Genomic DNA, 18,364 nt, shown 5'->3' on the forward strand with positions numbered 1-18,364 from the left:
ATGATTATAATCCAGGGAGTTGAGGAAATTTTATGAAATTCAACCACATAAATAGACTAAAGTAAAAAACAACCCCAAAAAACCCTACTCGTGAATATTTTAATAGACGCACAAAAGCATTTCAGAGTCCAAACCGATTTAGGATTTAAAAAAAAAAAACTTAGTGCTTCCCTGGTGGCGCAGTGGTTGGGGGCCTGCCTGCCAATGCAGCGGACATGGGTTCAAGCCCTGGTCTGGGGGGATCCCACATGCCGCGGAGCAACTAGCCCCGTGAGCCACAATTACTGAGCCTGGGCGTCTGGAGCCTGTGCTCCGCAACAAGAGAGGCCACGATAATGACAGGCCAGCGCACTGCGATGAAGAGTGGCCCCCGCCTGCTGCGACTAGAAAAAGCCCTCGCACAGAAACGAAGAGCCAACACAGCCATAAATGAATGAATGAATGAATGAATTAGATAAATAAAATTTTTTTTAAAAGAGCAAAATTCCTTAAAAAAAAAAAACAAACTTAAAATTAGGAATAAAGGGATAGCCCTTATCTTGAAAACAGACATTTATCAAAACCTCTACAGCAAGCATCATATTTGAAAATGAGTATGAAGTCCAAGATTGGAACCAAAAAACACATCACTCCTATTCGTCTGCATTCATATATTTTGGAAAACACCTTTTAAAACACTGCATTGATAACTGTGTGGCTACTGATGCTGTATGCTATTAACTTTTTTCAATTACTGTACCCATTTGGAATTAAAGTAATATACATTCTGAAAATACTGTGAAACTGGATCAGGTAACACTTCCCAGTTTAAAAAAAAAAAAGAAATCTATTACAGATTTTAGAAAAACTGAGCTTTGGTCAGGACTTTGTGTTAAATTACCATTGTAACTTTTGACAAGTCATTTCATTTTTCTGGGCCTCAGTTTTCTCCTTTCTAAAATGTGAAGGGGTAGTAACTAGATCATCTGTAGGGTCCTTTTCAGTATCAACATTAGTTGTCCAACACTAGAACTGTCAAGTCCAAATCCAGAGTACAATAGCCAACTGACCTTTATATTGCCACTAGATGGTGCCCTGCTCCAGAGTACTATGCATGTCATAAATTGTGGTCCACAAAGCCAAAGGTATATTTCTAGAATTTGACAGGTACCTCAGTACTTCAGCAGCTAAGGGATTATGGGACTCTCCAACTAGATCACTAACTCTTTCAAAACTAGTAACAGTTTGGCACCTGCATCAAAGTTAATGATTGGGTGAAAAGATGAAGGAAGCTAGAATGTATGGAAATTTTTACAGAAATGGTATTTTAAGAGGTATGCTCAACATGGAGGGGGAAAGTAGAGAATATTAAAAAAAACACCTGGCCTAAAAGAGAAATTTTATGGGTAGAAAGTCATTGGAAGAGGATAAGATTAAAGTTAATGATAACATCTAATTTAATAATTAATATTAAATGACTTTTAGGGTCATCTCAGCAACATTTAAGTCATTAAATTAACTACCTCTCGTGTCCCCTTTTATACAGAAAGCTAAATCTTAGAAATAAGGCATTTTGCTACAAGTTATGTGTGCTTCAAAATGTTCTGTTTTCTATTTTTTTCATGTTTGAAAGTTAAATAGTATACCATTTAAATAAAAATACAAGCCAGACAAAATATATGTAACCACTGTTAATTCTGACTAACATTTTCTACTAAAATATGAGTTTAGTATATATATATCTCTCTAATAAGGGAGATGCTATGAAACTTTCAAATAATAGTGAAGAAGATAACAATTACCCAAAAAAAGAATCTTGATATTAAAAACCAAGTAAATAGCAAACAACACTGTCTAGTAGCTTAGAGAGACTAATGAACACACCTGAAAACTACCATGAAAAGTGTGTAGTGAGGTGATTTGCTGGATTTTATTGAGAGCCATTTCAATAATGTTAAGCTAGACTTTTAGCACCACCAAAAACAGCTAAAAATACTAAAGAAGGTTAGGGTGACTGAGGTACTTAAGACCAGTGAAGGTTGTTGGTTCAAGACCAATAGCTTTGATGACTTGTATTCCTTGGGAGAGGCTGACATTTCAGCTGTCATCACCCAAGTGATGTCTGTCACCCAAGCAAAGCACTATTATTTAAATGGACACAGTCCAGCCCTTTATATATCTATAATATAAAAATGGTACCAAAAAAATTCTCCCAAAAGGTTTTCAGGCCTGTGGATTATACCCTTGTTTATGAAGACACTTTAAAAATCAAGTTCTGTTTTGAGTCCTGAATTTAAATTCCGTTAGATCCAAGGTTTTGCCAATTTATTCTAAAAGGAGTCTCACATGTATTGTATACCTGGGAAAATGCATTCCTGTAAGTCTATTATTTTTCTTTACATTCTACCAACTCTACTGGGTTATCACGACAGTTCTATTACCTGGTCATACTCCAAGGCTCCTGGGTAGAGAGGCCATCCAAGGAATAATTCTGCAATCACGCATCCCAGTGACCACATGTCTATGGCTTCACAAAATGGCAACCCCAATATAATCTCTGGAGCTCTGAAATTTAAAAATAATAATAATCAATCAATCAGCGGTTTTCTTTTAAAATTATCCGATTCATCTGATATTCTAAGAGAAGTTTGTAAAATGAGAGCGAAATCATCTACTATTTATAGTAATTCTTCATTTTCCAGAACTTGTTGAAACCTAGCCATAATCCTGAATTAAACTTCAAGCGGTGCTATGAGTACAACATTGCTATGATAAAATATCTATACTTAATCCAAGTTTTACTAACATGACAGTAAAAAAAGGAAAAGCATAGATCTTGTTTTTGAGACTACAGGAGATTAGAAATAACACACTAGAAAGAGAACTGACAAATTAAAAATACATGCACCATGACACCAACAGAACTTAAAGCCAGACACCAGAAGATAAGACCCAAACCAAACAAAACAAAACCCCAAAGGCTAACCATGGATCTAGACGTGGGTATTACTTCAGAAGATAATAATAAAAACTGGGCTATTTGTTATCCAAAACAGATAAGACCAAGTTCAATATATTCAGCCTTAAAAGGCAGAAAAGTACAGGATACATCAAAACAGTTAAAAAAGCATTTTACCACTTGAAGAGCTTTGATTATTTGGAAAATTATTTCATGAAAGATACAATTCCCCAATAAATTATGTTGCTACTCCACATGACTTTTCCATAAGAAAATTAACATTCTAAGAGCTCTCTAAATACAAAGTCATACAATCATAGTTATCCTGCACAGTCTCAAACTTACAGAGAAGTTATAAGAACAGTACAATAAATACTTTTCCCTAACCCACTTGAGAGTAATTTGCCAAATAATGGCATGCTTTGTATTTCTTACAAACAAGAATATTCTCCTACATAATCACAATACAATCATCAAAATCAGGAAACAAATACTGATACATCTCCACCATCTAAGCCTCGGACTGCGAGTTTGGCCAATTACACTGATAACGTCCTTTATGAAAAAGAATCCAATTCCGAATCATGCACTGCATTTAGCTGTCATATCCCTTTCAGTCTTTTCCAATATGGAATAGTCCCTCAAGTCTTTCCTTGATTGCTATGACCCTGGCATAAGATATTCCAGGCCAGTTATTTGTTGAATGTCCCTCAGTATGGGTCTGTCTGATGTTTTCTTGTAATTAGATGAGGGTTATAGATCTTTGGGAGAAATGTTTTAAAAGTGATGGGGTTTTTTTCCTCATTATATGCTATCAGGTGGTACAAAATTTTGATTTGCTCCACTACTGATAATATTCACTCTGACTACTTAACATGGTATCTGCTAGATTTCTCCACTATCAAGTTTCTCCTTTCCCCTCTGTAATGAAGTATTTTGTGGAGTTTCAATTTGAGACTGTACAAATAATCCAATTTCAATTTATTCATGTATTTACCTATGTAAGTATAATGGATTCCTATTTTATTCAATGGGTTATAATCCGTTACTATAATTACTTATTTTGATGCTCTAATTTTCCCAGACTTGACCAGTCGGAACTCCCTCAATGAGCTACGGGTCCTCATTACTATTGGGATGGCACTGTTCCCAGGATCTCTCAGTGTATATTTTATACAGTTTAAAAAAATAAGCCTTCTGCTAATTTTTTTTAACTGAGAGTGCTGACTGTCACTATCTCCTAATGCGGTGGTTCTCAATCTTGGCTGCACATTACAATCCCTTTGTCCTGGCCACACCTCATACCAATTAAATCAGAAACTCTGGGGATGGGAGGTAGGCATCAGTAGTTTTTAAAGCTCCCCAGGTGATTCCAATACATGGCCAAAGTGAAGAACCAAAGCACTAGACTCAATGGGAAAACTATTCCATCTCCTCCCTACAGCTCTTCTGATCAGAATAAGTTCAAAGGATAATAAACAAATTGTTTTCTACCATAGATTTGGGATCTGTCCAGTGACTCTCTACTCCTAAACACCTCTGCTATAATTAATACTTAAGATTCAGTAGGCTCTTAATGCACAAGTACTTGTGAAAAACAAGTAAGTGTCATGGGGAGATGTTATGAGGCATAAAAGAACCTTAAAACATAGTTATAAAAGTTCTTCATTCTTTTGACAAAATACTCAGCAAATGTGTAGATGTACACACGAGTTATATTCAGCTATAAGCAAATGCTAAACTGTATTGTAAAAAGAAAATTATCAATCTTATATATTCACAATATAGAGAGATATTATCCTTTTTTGTTCACTATTTTATACACAGAACGTAGCAGAGAATATGCACTCAGTAAATATTTCTCGGATAAGTCATGCCAACACAGGTTGATTCACACAAAGGAAAGAAAGCATCAGTGTGAAATGTGGGTTTGAACTAGGCCTCAAAGAACAGAAGTCTAGGCAGAAAGAAAGAGAAATGGACACAAGAGTTTATAAAGGGTGTGTACTAATCTGTACTTTAAAAGGTTCAAAGCAAAAGGCAGCCTGTTTCAAAAGTATGGAGTAAATGAGATTCATTAGTGATACTTAATCCTGTACTACTTTGAATCCTGAAGACTTATTAATAAGACTGAGCTACAGTTGTGTATAAGAGCTTTATGATTATTTTGAAATAATTAATACAAAAAATTCATGGGTCTTGAAACTGGCTACTGTAGAAAGCTTCAACATTGCATTTGGTAATGAAAGAAAATTAACAAAATGATAGTATCTAGGATATTCAACTTAAAGAGACCAAAATTATTTGAAATCTGGTTAACAATTAAGAAGAGTTTCTGTCAACTAGACAAAGAGTGATGAATTCCTTCTGCCATTTGTTACCATTTAATGAATGAGCCAAGTTTCTAGTTGACAGGGACAAGAATATAGAGTTATTTTTTCAAACTCTTTGACTAGGAATTGTATAAAACCACTTCAAATACAAATCTAAGATTCAAAAGTTGTATTTATGGAAGCAAACTCAACTTTCTCATTTAAAAAAATGAATTTTAACTGCAGGTTTTATACAAATTCATTATGTATTATTGCATCAGTTTAAATCCTCTGAGAAGCAGATAAGATGTGCAAGAAATTTCTTCGGAAAAATGTCTCTGAAGGATACACAGGGACAGGAAGAAGGAATAGGTGAAGAGAGCTTCAGACCTTGAGCAGTTCTGACACCTGTGAAAGAGGTGCAAAGGAAGAATTGGGTGGAAAGAACCTCCAAGAGCAGTGCTGTTAAGAGAAAATCTTGGCAGGGTCAATGGGGAGTCCCCAGGCAAAAATTATCTGCTAGGCTAGTTCCCCATCAAACTAGAACAGCGCAGCTCTAGGACCCCCACTGTGTTTGGTCACTGGCTGAGAGCAGCGCAGCAGCAAAGGGGCCTCTGCTGAGCACTGAAGCATTACCTAAAGGCACAACAGCTGGAGGCTGTCAAGTTAACTGCTCTTCACAGGAGGTTCTCTTGAAGTGGATCCGAATGGCGCAATTCCAAGGCTGCCACAACTATCTTCCCAAAAGCTTTTGTATTTTATTTTATAATACTACATATCATAAAGAAAATGTAATAAATTTCTTCACCAAGTCTGAGTCAAATGTGCCTAAATTCTCTCCAGTTTACCGTGGCATGCCATAAAACATTATATTTTCTATATGTATCCTCACATGTAAAAAGGTGGGAAAGCAATACCGTTAAGCATTTACAATCTAGATGAAACTGCCAGAGCTGTCAGAGCTCTGCTGGCCAGTCTTACAATAAAATAAACTTTTAAAATCAAATTATGCACTAAAGAATAATATATCCATCTGTCAGTAATGAATAAAGCTTAGTTTTCTGGTTGTATCTTAATTGGCTCTCAAATTATTCCTCTGGGCTAAATATACTTTTGTATATAAATGACCACAGCAGAAATTCTAATTTATGGACCATTCTTAAAATAAATCTTTTGTTCTACACCTAAAGGAAATTCTTCTACTTCTTTTCTCATCTAACTTAACTCCCCTCTGAGCAGCTATAACGTGGTGGTGCTAAGGATATAGCAGGGAACAGATATCATTTGTACTTTTGTAGACAGGCAAGGCACACATTAAACATGTCCACTGGACAGAGAGTATAACTAAACCTGTTGTTCACCACTCTATAAATAATAACTCACAATTAGAAGGCAAGTGTCAAATCCACAAACCAACTCAAAAATTTAGGTTATATGGTAACAAAGGCAATCTATATATAAGATGCCATGTTTCCTTTTTCTGCCATATGCCTTTAGTAAAATTTATCAAGATTCATTAAGACCAAATCCTTTTTTACTTTTCTAAAACCTTGAAACACTGATATAACATACAGGTAAAGTGGAGAAGCTAAAAAAAAAATTTATTTTAAGTGGGTAAACTGAACTCTGAATGGTTTGTGGGTCTTTTGCTAGAGAACTCAAAAAGAATGTTAGCAGTAGATGGTTCAATTAAGAACACAGTGAAATACCATCACTCAGAGAAGAAGACAACTATTAGTGGAGATACTTTATTTCATTTTTATTTACTTTTTTAAGCTGAAAACTCAATTACTGGCAGAGAAACCTAGCCGTGTTAGGAAAAGGGATGTCTCAGTTCAGGAACTCAATACGTCAAGTTCTAGGAACAATTATATTCTTATAAGAGAAAGATGCCCTGGGTTATCCCTGCAAATGCCATTAAACTATGAACTCATGTGATGATTTCATGGCCATCAAGAAAACAGTGATCATAGGGCCTCCCTGGTGGTGCAGTGGTTGAGAGTCCGCCTGCCGATGCAGGGGATACGGGTTCGTGCCCCGGTCCGGGAGGATCCCACATGCCGCGGAGCGGCTGGGCCCGTGAGCCATGGCCGCTGAGCCTGCGCGTCCGGCAACGGGAGAGGCCACGACAGTGAGAGGCCCACATATCGCAAAAAAAAAAAAAAAGAAAAAAAAGAAAACAGTGATCATAATATGACTCCTAACTTATTTTTTCAAATACAGAGAATGCTTAGGCCAACTTGATTATTTAGTCTGCCTGACGTTTCTCATTAAAGTTAATAAACTAGCATAATGCTGATATATTTCAGTTTCTTGAGAATCTAGTGACAGAACCCAGGTCTGGTCAAGTCTAGGACACTGATCAAATAATTTCTGAACTGACAAAACTAAGGGCCAGATTCTGATGATTCTGTCCGAAATGTCACTCAGTAAAAATGAAAGGTACAGCTATCCAGGCTTCTCTTGATGATACTCCTCTACATACAAGTGTATAGCTGCATGCTTCTCTCTACTTTTGACAATAAGAAGATACCAGAAAGAATGTGTGAGCCCCACGATTGAGATAAGGTTCAGACGTTTGGAAATTGTCTATTACTACAAATCTATAGCATAAATAAGTAGATGGCGAAGTATTTTAAGAATGCAAAGTTTGGTACCAGGAAAGAAAGCAACCCCACTTCAGTGGATCAGTACTTGGACATATGTAAGCACTACCGAGTGGGTGTGTGTCTTTCAAAACCAGGAAATGTTGCCCTGAGTCAGAATGGGTCAATTTTGCTTTCATACACTCCCTGTTGATCAGTGAGGGGCTTTCTATTTTTATGAAGTTGTAAACATAATTACAAACCCTACGGTCAATCAGGAACTAAGTCTGAATGGTCAGTAAAAAAGTAGAACACAAGTGATGGGGGTTACCTGTTACATTACTGTTCAAATAGGTAAGCATGCACAGGTCAAGGATGAGTGGCCACGAGAATAAACACAACAAAGTTGAAACCTGTGCGTGTGTGTGTTTCTGTGTGTGTATTACTCATAGGTGGATGTTTTCCATAGATGTGCACTATGGCACTGCAGGATCTGTGGTTATTGAGTCCCTAGAGGTGGAAGCGCAGATATAGGGCCCTGACTGTGAAGTTATCCATGGATTTTCACAGTGCGTGGGGTCACTATTTGCAGATGACGTGATACTATACATAGAGAATCCCAAAGATGCTACCAGAAAACTACTAGAGCCAATCGATGAATTTGGTAAAGTAGCAGGATACAAAATTAATGCAAAGAAATCTCTGGCATTCCTATACACTAATGATGAAACATCTGACAGTGAAATTAAGAAAACACTCCCACTTACCACTGCAACAAAAAGAATAAAATATCTAGGAATAAACCTACCTAAGGAGACAAAAGACCTGTATGCAGAAAACTGTAAGACACTGATGAAAGAAATTAAAGATGATACAAATAGATGGAGAGATATGCCATGTTCTTGGATTGGAAGAATCAACACTGTGAAAATGACTCTACTACCCAAAGCAATCTACAGATTCAATGCAATCCCTATCAAACTACCACTGGCATTTTTCACAGAACTAGAACAAAAAATTTCACAATTTGTACGGAAACACAAAAGACCCCAAATAGCCAAAGCAATCTTGAGAACAAAAAATGGAGCTGGAGGAATCAGGCTCCCTGACTTCAGACTATACTACAAAGCTACAGTAACCAAGACAGTGTGGGACTGGCACAAAAACAGAGATATAGATCAATGGAACAGGATAGAAAGCCCAGAGATAAACCCACGCACATATGGTCACCTTATCTTTGATAAAGGAGGCAAGAATATACAGTGGAAAAAAGACAGCCTCTTCAATAAGTGGTGCTGGGAAAACTGGACAGGTACATGTAAAAGTATGAGATTACAACACTCCCTAACACCATACACAAAAATAAGCTCAAAATGGATTAAAGGGGCTTCCCTAGTGGCACAGTGGTTGAGAGTCCGCCTGCTGATGCAGGGGACACAGGTTCGTGCCCTGGTCCAGGAAGATCCCGCATGCCGCAGAGCAGCTGGGCCCGTGAGCCATGGCCGCTAAGCCTGCACAGGCTCTGTGCTCCGCAATGGGAGAGGTCACGACAGTGAGAGGCCCACACCGCGCAAAAAAAAAAAAAAAGGATTAAAGACCTAAATGTAAGCCCAGAAACTATCAAATTCTTAGAGGAAAACATAGGCAGAACACTCTAGGACATAAATCACAGCAAGATCCTTTTTGACCCACCTCCTAAAGAAATGGAAATAAAAATAAACAAATGGGACCTAATGAAACTTAAAAAGGTTTTGCACAGCAAAGGAAACCATAAACAAGACGAAAAGACAGCCCTCAGAAGGGGAGAAAATATTTGCAAATGAAGCAACTGACAAAGGATTAATCTCCAAGATTTACAAGCAGCTCATGCAGTTCAATAACAAAAAAACAAACAACCCAATCCAAAAATGGGCAGAAGACCTAAATAGACATTTCTCCAAAGAAGATATACAGACTGCCAACAAACACATGAAAGAATGCTCAACATCACTAATGATTAGAGAAATGCAAATCAAAACTACAATGAAGTATCATCTCACACCGGTCAGAATGGCCATCATCAAAAAATCTAGAAACAATATATGCTGGAGAGGGTGTGGAGAAAAGGGAACACTCTTGCACTGCTGGTGGGAATGTAAATTGACACAGCCACTATGGAGAGCAGTATGGAGGTTCCTTAAAAAACTACAAATAGAACTACCATATGACCCAGCAATCCCACTACTGGGCATATACCCTGAGAAAACCATAATTCAAAAAGAGTCATGTACCAAAATGTCCATTGCATTTTGCTATTTTACAATAGCCAGGAGATGGAAGCAACCTAAGTGTCCATCATCAGATGAATGGATAAAGAAGTGGCACATATATACAATGGAATATTACTCAGCCATAAAAAGAAACGAAATTGAGCTATTTGTAATGAGGTGGATAGATCTAGAGTCTGTCATACAGAGTGAAGTAAGTCAGAAAGAGAAGGACAAATACCGTATGCTAACACATATATATGGAATTTAAGAAAAAAAAATGTCATGAAGAACCTAGGGGTAAGACAGGAATAAAGACACAGACCTACTAGAGAATGGACTTGAGGATATGGGGAGGGGGAAGGGTAAGCTGTGACAAAGTGAGAGAGTGGCATGGACATATATACACTACGAAACGTAAAATAGATAGCTAGCGGGAAGCAGCCGCATAGCACAGGGAGATCAGCTCGGTGCTTTGTGACCACCTAGAGGGGTGGGATGGGGAGGGTGGGAGGGAGGGAAGAGATATGGGAACATATGTATATGTATAACATGATTCATATGATTCACTTTGTTATAAAGCAGAAACTAACACACCATTGTAAAGCAATTATACTCCAATAAAGATGTTTAAAAAAAAAAAAAAAGAAGATACCAGAGAAATGCAGCACAAACTTGGAAAAGGTAAATAAATGGTAAACTCAATAAAGATAAAAATAATAAAATCAGAAGAGTCTTCTCTTGAGGTAGGTGATGCAGAAGGCATTTCTTATAATAACAGTTTTATTAAGACATAATTCACATACCATACAATTCACCCATTCAAATGGTACAATCAATGGTTTTTAGTATATTCACAGAATTATGCAACCATTACCGCAATCCATTTTAGAACATTTTCATCACCGTCAAAAGGAACCCTATATCCATTACCAGTCACTCCCCATTTCTCCCAAACTCCTCCATCCCTAGGCCACCACAAATCTACTTTGTCACTTTAGTTCTGTCTCTCTTTTCTTGTCTCTTTTTTGTCTTTATTTTTTTTTTTTTTGTCTCTTTAGATCTGCCTGCTCTGGACATGTCATACAAATGGAATGGCACAACATGTGATCTCTCATTTGGGGGTCAACCACAGGTCATGGGTAAATTCTGGGGTAAAAACATTCATAAGAATGTTTTGCTATAGTGGTACTTAAAAATCTCTGCAGAATGTTCTGGGAAGACAAATCTTGGGAGTCTGGTAAGGAAGCACTGACTGCAAATAATGCAAATCATCTAAATAGAGCTAGATTTTAAACACTCAGCAGACACCTAGCAATCCCTCTGATAGCAAGTAATTTACCTGAGCCTTAGTATTTTCATTTTTAAAATGGGGTTTTACTGGTGTAGCATGCTCTGAAAATTATCCAAAGGACTAAGTAAAAGAATCTATGTAAAATGTAAAACAGTATATACATTCTCTTAATTTATTCATACTCCCACTGTCCTAATTCACACCTCCTCTCTTCTCAAACCATCACCTCCTCCCTCATCCTCACTCCTGACTCTTGTCCTTGCATCCAACTTTACTGGGGGCAGGGGGGATTTGAAAGAAACTTCCACATTCTCGCCACCACATCTACTAGCCCACTTGCATCTGTCAGTGCTTCTAACTAAGGCACCCATGCTCACTTACTGAAGTACATCACTCCACCAATTTCCCACTCTTTCTCATCACCAACCTCTCTCTCCCTCTCCCTCCTTCTCTCTACATATATATATAACTATCCCATATCTCCCATTTTGAAAAAAAAGAAAAAGGAAACACTTTCTTGTTTATACGCTCTCCTTCAGCCATCACCCATTTCTCTATTCCCCCTTACATCAGTCCTTCTTGAAAGCACTGTTAAGAAAAGCTGCCTCCAATTCTGCCCCTTTCTTGAACTCACTCTAATCAGGCTTTCATTACCCCATCATTCCACCAAAATAGCTCTTGTCAAAGTCACCATCAGCCACTGCATTGCCACATCCTTGATTTACTTGACTTGCAGCATTTGACACAGTTGATTGTGTCCTCCTGCTTTAAACAGTATGCAACCGACTGCCAGGGCACCACTCTGCTCTCCTCTTTACCTCGCCTGCAGTCCCTTCTCAGATTCCTTTCCAGTTCCATCACATTTCCACAACCTTTAAATTCTGGGGTGCCCCAAGGTTCAGTCTTTGGATGCCTATCTTCTCTAACTACATTCACTTCCCTTAGGTGATCTCATCCAATCACACAGTTTTAAATACCACCTCTATTCTTAAAACCCAAATGTGTATCTGCAACCCAGACCTCTCTCCCCAACTCCAGACTTACGTATCCAACTGTCTACTCAACATCTCTTACTGAGTGTCAACTAGATATCTCAAACCGAACATGTTCAAAACATGTTCATAATTCCCTCCAACCCACTCCTCCTCCAGCCTTCCCCATCTCAGGAATGACAACTCTATCCTCCTAGTTTCTCAGGCCCATAATTTGTGTGAGAATCAAATTTGACTCTCCTCTTTCTCTCACTTCCCACATTTATCAGCAAATCCCATTGACTTTATCTGCAAAATAGATCCAGAATTCGACCATTTTGCTTCACTTTTACTGCTACAACCCCAGTCCAAGCCACCAGCATCTCTCGTTGCACGCTCCCCAACTATTCTTGCTTCTGCCCCGTGCTCTACCATCTACTCTCAACTTAGCAGCCAGAGTGATCCATTTAGTACACAAGTCAGACCGCATCACGCTTCTCCTCAAAACCTCCCAAGAGTTTCTTCCCATCTCACAGTAAAGTCAAATTCCTCACAATGGCCTCCAAGGTCATACGTGATTCAGCCCGCAGCTGTACCTAGTATTTCCCACCATCATCTCATTTGTTTGCTCTCATCCACCTAAACTGGCCTCCTTACTGTCTCTAACCAGAGTTGCTGCCTCAAAACCTTTACATTTATCTAGAAGAAGGTTCCAGGCAGAGGGAACAGCAGGACTTGATCCCCTCACTCTTACTTTGTGTTTCTGCCCAAAGATCTTATTAGAAAGGCTTCCCCTGACCACCTTAAACAGAAGGGTAAGCCCCCACCAGCACATATACTTACCTCTCCTCCTTTATCCTGCTTCAGTGTTCTCTATAGCACTCGCCACCAACTGATATGTATGTTTGCTTATTATCTGTTTTCCCCTCCCCCACTAAATATAAAACCCATGAGGCAAAGAGCTTTAATTCTTTCAATGCTATACTCCCAGCACCGAGAACACTGTCTGGCATATAGTAGGCATTCACTCATTAATTTGTCCACTGAATTGATCAACCAGTGGAAGCTGTTAGCGTTCTGCTGTGAATAGCTTTGTTAACTCAAACACGTGAGCCAAACAAGTATCAACCAAGACCTTTTTTACATGCTAGCCACTTTACATTTGGGACAGTTGAACTGTTTTGACTATTAAATAAAAATCAACACCATTTCCTGAGTTTTAACAATGGCCAGGCATCACAGAAATAACTTTTAACACATTAGCTCATTTAAATAAAATGTTCTAAAAACAGATTTCAGCATTGTTGTTCTGTTCCGAGATCAAAAATGCTGGTAAACAAAATGTTCCACGTAAAACAGAAGAACCCCTCAATTGAGTACAGTCAGTCCACAAAATCATGAGAAATAATAAATCGTTTTTGAAGCAACTAAGTTTTGGAATTGTCACACAGCAACAGATAACTGATACACTACCCAAAGTTACCCAGAGAGGGATGGAAATGAGATTTCAAATGCCTTATTCCAAAAGCCTTTCTCTACACCATACCATCTCAATTATAAAATCTTGTAACTGAAACACAGAAAGCCAAACTAACAGAAAACCTAGAAACTGACACCGAAGGTATTTTTTAACAATTCAATTAAAGTTATGTTCTAGTTTTATTTTCCACAGAGTAAGAAAATACTAACTGACCTAATAGTTCTATGCCTTTTTTGAGGCCAACTGGACTTTAGCTCTCTAGGACAATCAAATGAAAAAAATATTTCACTGCCATTTTTTAAACCTACTTTTCATTCTGTATAAATCCTTTAAAATAAATATAATAACAACAGTAACATCAAGCAGTCACCTAGCACTATGAACCAGGCAATGCTCTAAGCACTTTATAAATATTAACCCATTTGATATTCATACCAATCCTTTTAATAGATAAAGAAACAGACACAAGGATAAGCAACTTCCCTAAGGGTCATACAGCTAGTGTGATGAGCAGCTGGGATTTAAAGCCAGGTTTTATGGCTTCAGGATCAATGCTTTAACTACTATGTGTTAAAATAAATAATTCCTAGGATTACTAAAACTATCAGACTTTTATCTTACTAGAAGTCCTCCCACTGAGATGCTATACTTATCATTAATGTGTTCTTTTCTCTTTCAACATATCACCTTTGATTTTTAGACTAACAGGGAAATGTGAGATATACACTTATGTTAAAAGAACTATAGTTGACATTTTACTAAGTCCTTTTCCTGATCTTTAAGCATTTACTCATCTTAACCATAAATAATCTTCCATGTTAAATACACAGACATCTGCTGGATATTTCTCAGTTAAAATACGGCTCTTATTTTGGCAGATACTGTGTTCCAAAAGATGACTACAACAACCTTTTACAAAAGCAATTAGGAAATAAGTTCAACAGTAGATGTGACCATCCAGTAGGTGTGATTACTAATAAATATAACATCAGGCACTCAATAAATTCTTACAAGGCAAAAGCCCTTTACTTAGCAAAAGACAGCAAAGACCTAAAGTGGTTATAAAATGCAGGCACTAATAAACATGTGTTTATACAAGCACAGCAAATCTAGCAAAGGATACACACCCAAGTTTTATCAGCAATTATCTCTGAGGAATCAACCTGGAAAGGAGAGAGAAGCATACGTTTCCATAATACTTGTTACTAAAACAAGCATCTTATACAATATAATAAAAGACTAATGTTTAAAATTTTTCAGTCACTTAAATTTTATAGGAATTTCGTGTTTTCTTCTAATACTGTTACTATCAAACTACATAATCAGTGTTAACTCAATATTTTAATTTCCTTTTATTACCAGGAAAAATTGCCTACTGAGAATCTCTGACGCTGGGAGGGAAGGAGTACTGGAGGTATCCCTGAGAGGCTCTACACTCTCTGCAGGGGCTATCACGAAGGAGACTCCTCTAAGTACAACAGGGGAACTGGAATACCTCCAAGAATCTTCCAAATCATAATGCAACTAAAATCTATGAAAATATGAAAGAACATCTGTACAACTGGAACTTTAAAGAAGGATGACTGTTAAAATATACTAGGGAGTTTAATTCCAGCTTAATCAGCACTTGTTTAAATATCCTGCAGAATGGTGCTTTTTTAAAAAGCAATTCAACACTCTCAGAAAGGCGAATAAATTTCAAAAGAGCCAATCAATCACTTCTAGAAATATTTTCTTTTTGAAGTCACCAGTGTTTACCATGATAAGAAACTTGTTGCTGTAGGCAATAACAACGCTACTGAATACTGGATATTCGCACAGATTGCTTTTATGACTGTAACTGCAACTATTCAATAACATGTTCAAATGTAATCAAAGTACAGGCTCTTAGAATAGACACTCATTCAAATGTAGCTTGAGCCATAGGCTAAAAATACCACAATTAAAAATATCGTAATTGCAAGGCCACTTAATCTTTTAAGTATGCTGCACAATGATCCAGATCAAAGCGCCTCCAGATCAAAGCGCCAAGTACAAAGAACTGCAGTAATAATAAATATCTTCAAAATCTATTAAATGTAAAACCTGAGAGGTAGAGGATAGGTGATAGCAAAGATTTAACGGTCATTACCAGTATGCTAAATGTATCGCTTAGAGCCCAATGTCCGAAAAGATGTATACATCAATAATTTGCACATCTACGAGTGATCAATAGCTAATATTTTGTAAAGGTAGGAGTCAGAAATTTATTTTATTTACAGACAGCCCTATTTATTTTATGTTTTATCTACCAAGAACAGTTGCAAGATCTCAAAATTCCATCTTATGGAAGAGAAAACTGAGGAAATTGTTATTAATATATCAAGAGAGAGAAGCTTGGTAGGGGAATATGAAAAGTATCTGTGGACAATAAAGGAAAAACATGTCAGCAACTGAGGTTGAAAGTGTCTGTTTTTTATATATTGGTTTATATGCTACTGGATGTAGAAAAGTCAATGTCTAATTATCACAGATCATATAAATGGACTATATTATTAATATTTTACATTGCATTTGTATTTTACAACCCTTTCAAATATTTTGTTCTATGAGGTAATAAGATAAATGCTGTAATCTTTATTCTACAGTTGATTAGGAGGGAAGTACAAAACAATACAGGGGTCTTCCCTGGTGGTGCAGTGGTTGAGAGTCCGCCTGCCAATGCAGGGGACGCAGGTTCGTGCCCCAGTCCGGGAAGATGCCACATGCTGCGGAGCAGCTGGGCCCGTGAGCCATGGCCGCTAAGCCTACGCATACGGAGCCTGTGCTCCGCAACGGGAGAGGCCACAACAGTGAGAGGCCCGCATACCACAAAAAAAAAAACAAAAAAACAGGATTTCTCAAATTTATTTGACTATGAGATATATTTAAAATCATAATGTATCATCAGTAGATGCCAAGAGAAGTTCATAATGTATACAGTGTGTTTAAATCAGACAAAAAAAATATTTAATTGCAATAAATGACTCAATTCTGCAAAATTACTGAAAATAACAAAAATGTTTATTGAGTTCTAATGAGGAATCAGATTCTGTGCTAAGTGTTTTATATTCATTATCTCATTAAATTCTAACAAAATCCTCTGAGGTGGGTACTGTATTATCCCACTGTAGCCATGAGGAAACTAAAGCACAGAAGTAACTTTCCAAGTTCTCTCAGCAAGTGGGAGGGCTTATAAACAAACCTACACAGTCTCAGTGAAAATCCAAGCTCCTCAACACCATTTAGATAGATCATTTTATTTTATGAACTATTGCAAATGCGTTATTTAATCATAAGACCACATACCTATGAATTAACAAGCAGGTAGAAGATTAGATCACTCACCAAGTGATCTCTTACACAACCTGGTGGCACTCTAGAGCATGCCATTTCTTAAAGGTGAAATTCTTAAATTTCACTTAACTAAGCAAATATATAACTATTTTTCTCATACGTTTTTCCTTATAACATTTTTTTGTATGTGTGGTACGCGGGCCTCTCACTGCTGTGGCCTCTCCTGTTGCGGAGCACAGGCTCCGGACGCTCAGGCTCAGCGGCCATGGCTCACGGGCCCAGCCGCTCCGTGGCATGTGGGATCTTCCCGGACTGGTGCACGAACCCGTGTCCCCTGCATTGACAGGCGGACTCTCAACCACTGCGCCACCAGGGAAGCCCCTCCTTATAACATTTTATGTTGACATACTTTTAGATTTATAGAAAAGTTACAAAACTAATACAAAGAATTCTTATACACCCTTAACCAGATTTCCCAAATGTTAACATTTTACCACATTTGTATTATCCTCTTTTATATACACACACAAATATGATTTTTATGAATCATTTGACAGTTAAGATGCAGACGCTGTATCCCTTTACCCTTAAATACTTCATTCAGTGTTTACTTCCTGAAAACAAGGGGAGCATCTTACACAGTTACAGCGTATTTGTCAAAACCAGGAAATCAATATTAATGTGATACTACTATTCAGATTGTCTCAATAATGCCTTCTTTTACAATAAACCTTAAAAATAAATAACTCCCAGACCCATGTCTCTTTAGTTCCCCTTATCTGGAAGAGCTCCACAACATTTCTTTCCCAAAAAATAAAATTTATTCTTCACATGGTTGCATACTCAATTACATTTTATTCTCAAATCAGCCAATTTTCCATTTTAGACAAGAATGCAATGCCTTAAAGGCAAAAGATACTCTTGGATATGATACCTATCCTCTCCTTTTATATCAATTCAGCATCCACAGAATCCTAACTTAATCATCAAAATAAATGCCAAAAGCAAATTTTACTCAATTACAGTGAAACTTCCTCATACTTATTTCTCAGAGTAGACAACAATATAAGGAGAAAATATTGAATGTGCTCCTCAGCATTTTGATGGTTCTCATGATACTGTCATTTTTGAAGAATACAAACTAGTTATTTTGTAGAATTTCCCTCAATTTGTGTTTAGTTAATGTTTCCTCACGAGAAGGTTCAGGTTATCTATTCAGCAGG

At 37.4% G+C, this 18,364-nt stretch overlaps 1 protein-coding gene across 3 annotated transcripts in view; it reads right to left on the reverse strand.

Moving 5' to 3' along the window:
• The window catches only part of HIPK3 (homeodomain interacting protein kinase 3), a 96,753-nt gene that overhangs the window by 23,772 nt on the left and 54,617 nt on the right, over window positions 1–18,364 (reverse strand). For all 3 annotated transcript variants that reach the window (XM_007468085.1, XM_007468086.1, XM_007468084.1), the window contains one exon: window positions 2,421–2,544. In XM_007468085.1, the coding sequence (XP_007468147.1) occupies window positions 2,421–2,544 (124 nt within the window). The remainder of the gene's footprint in view (window positions 1–2,420; window positions 2,545–18,364) is intronic.

This window comes from Lipotes vexillifer, unplaced genomic scaffold, assembly GCF_000442215.2.
Source record: "Lipotes vexillifer unplaced genomic scaffold, Lipotes_vexillifer_v1.1 scaffold451, whole genome shotgun sequence".
NCBI lineage: Eukaryota > Metazoa > Chordata > Mammalia > Artiodactyla > Lipotidae > Lipotes > Lipotes vexillifer.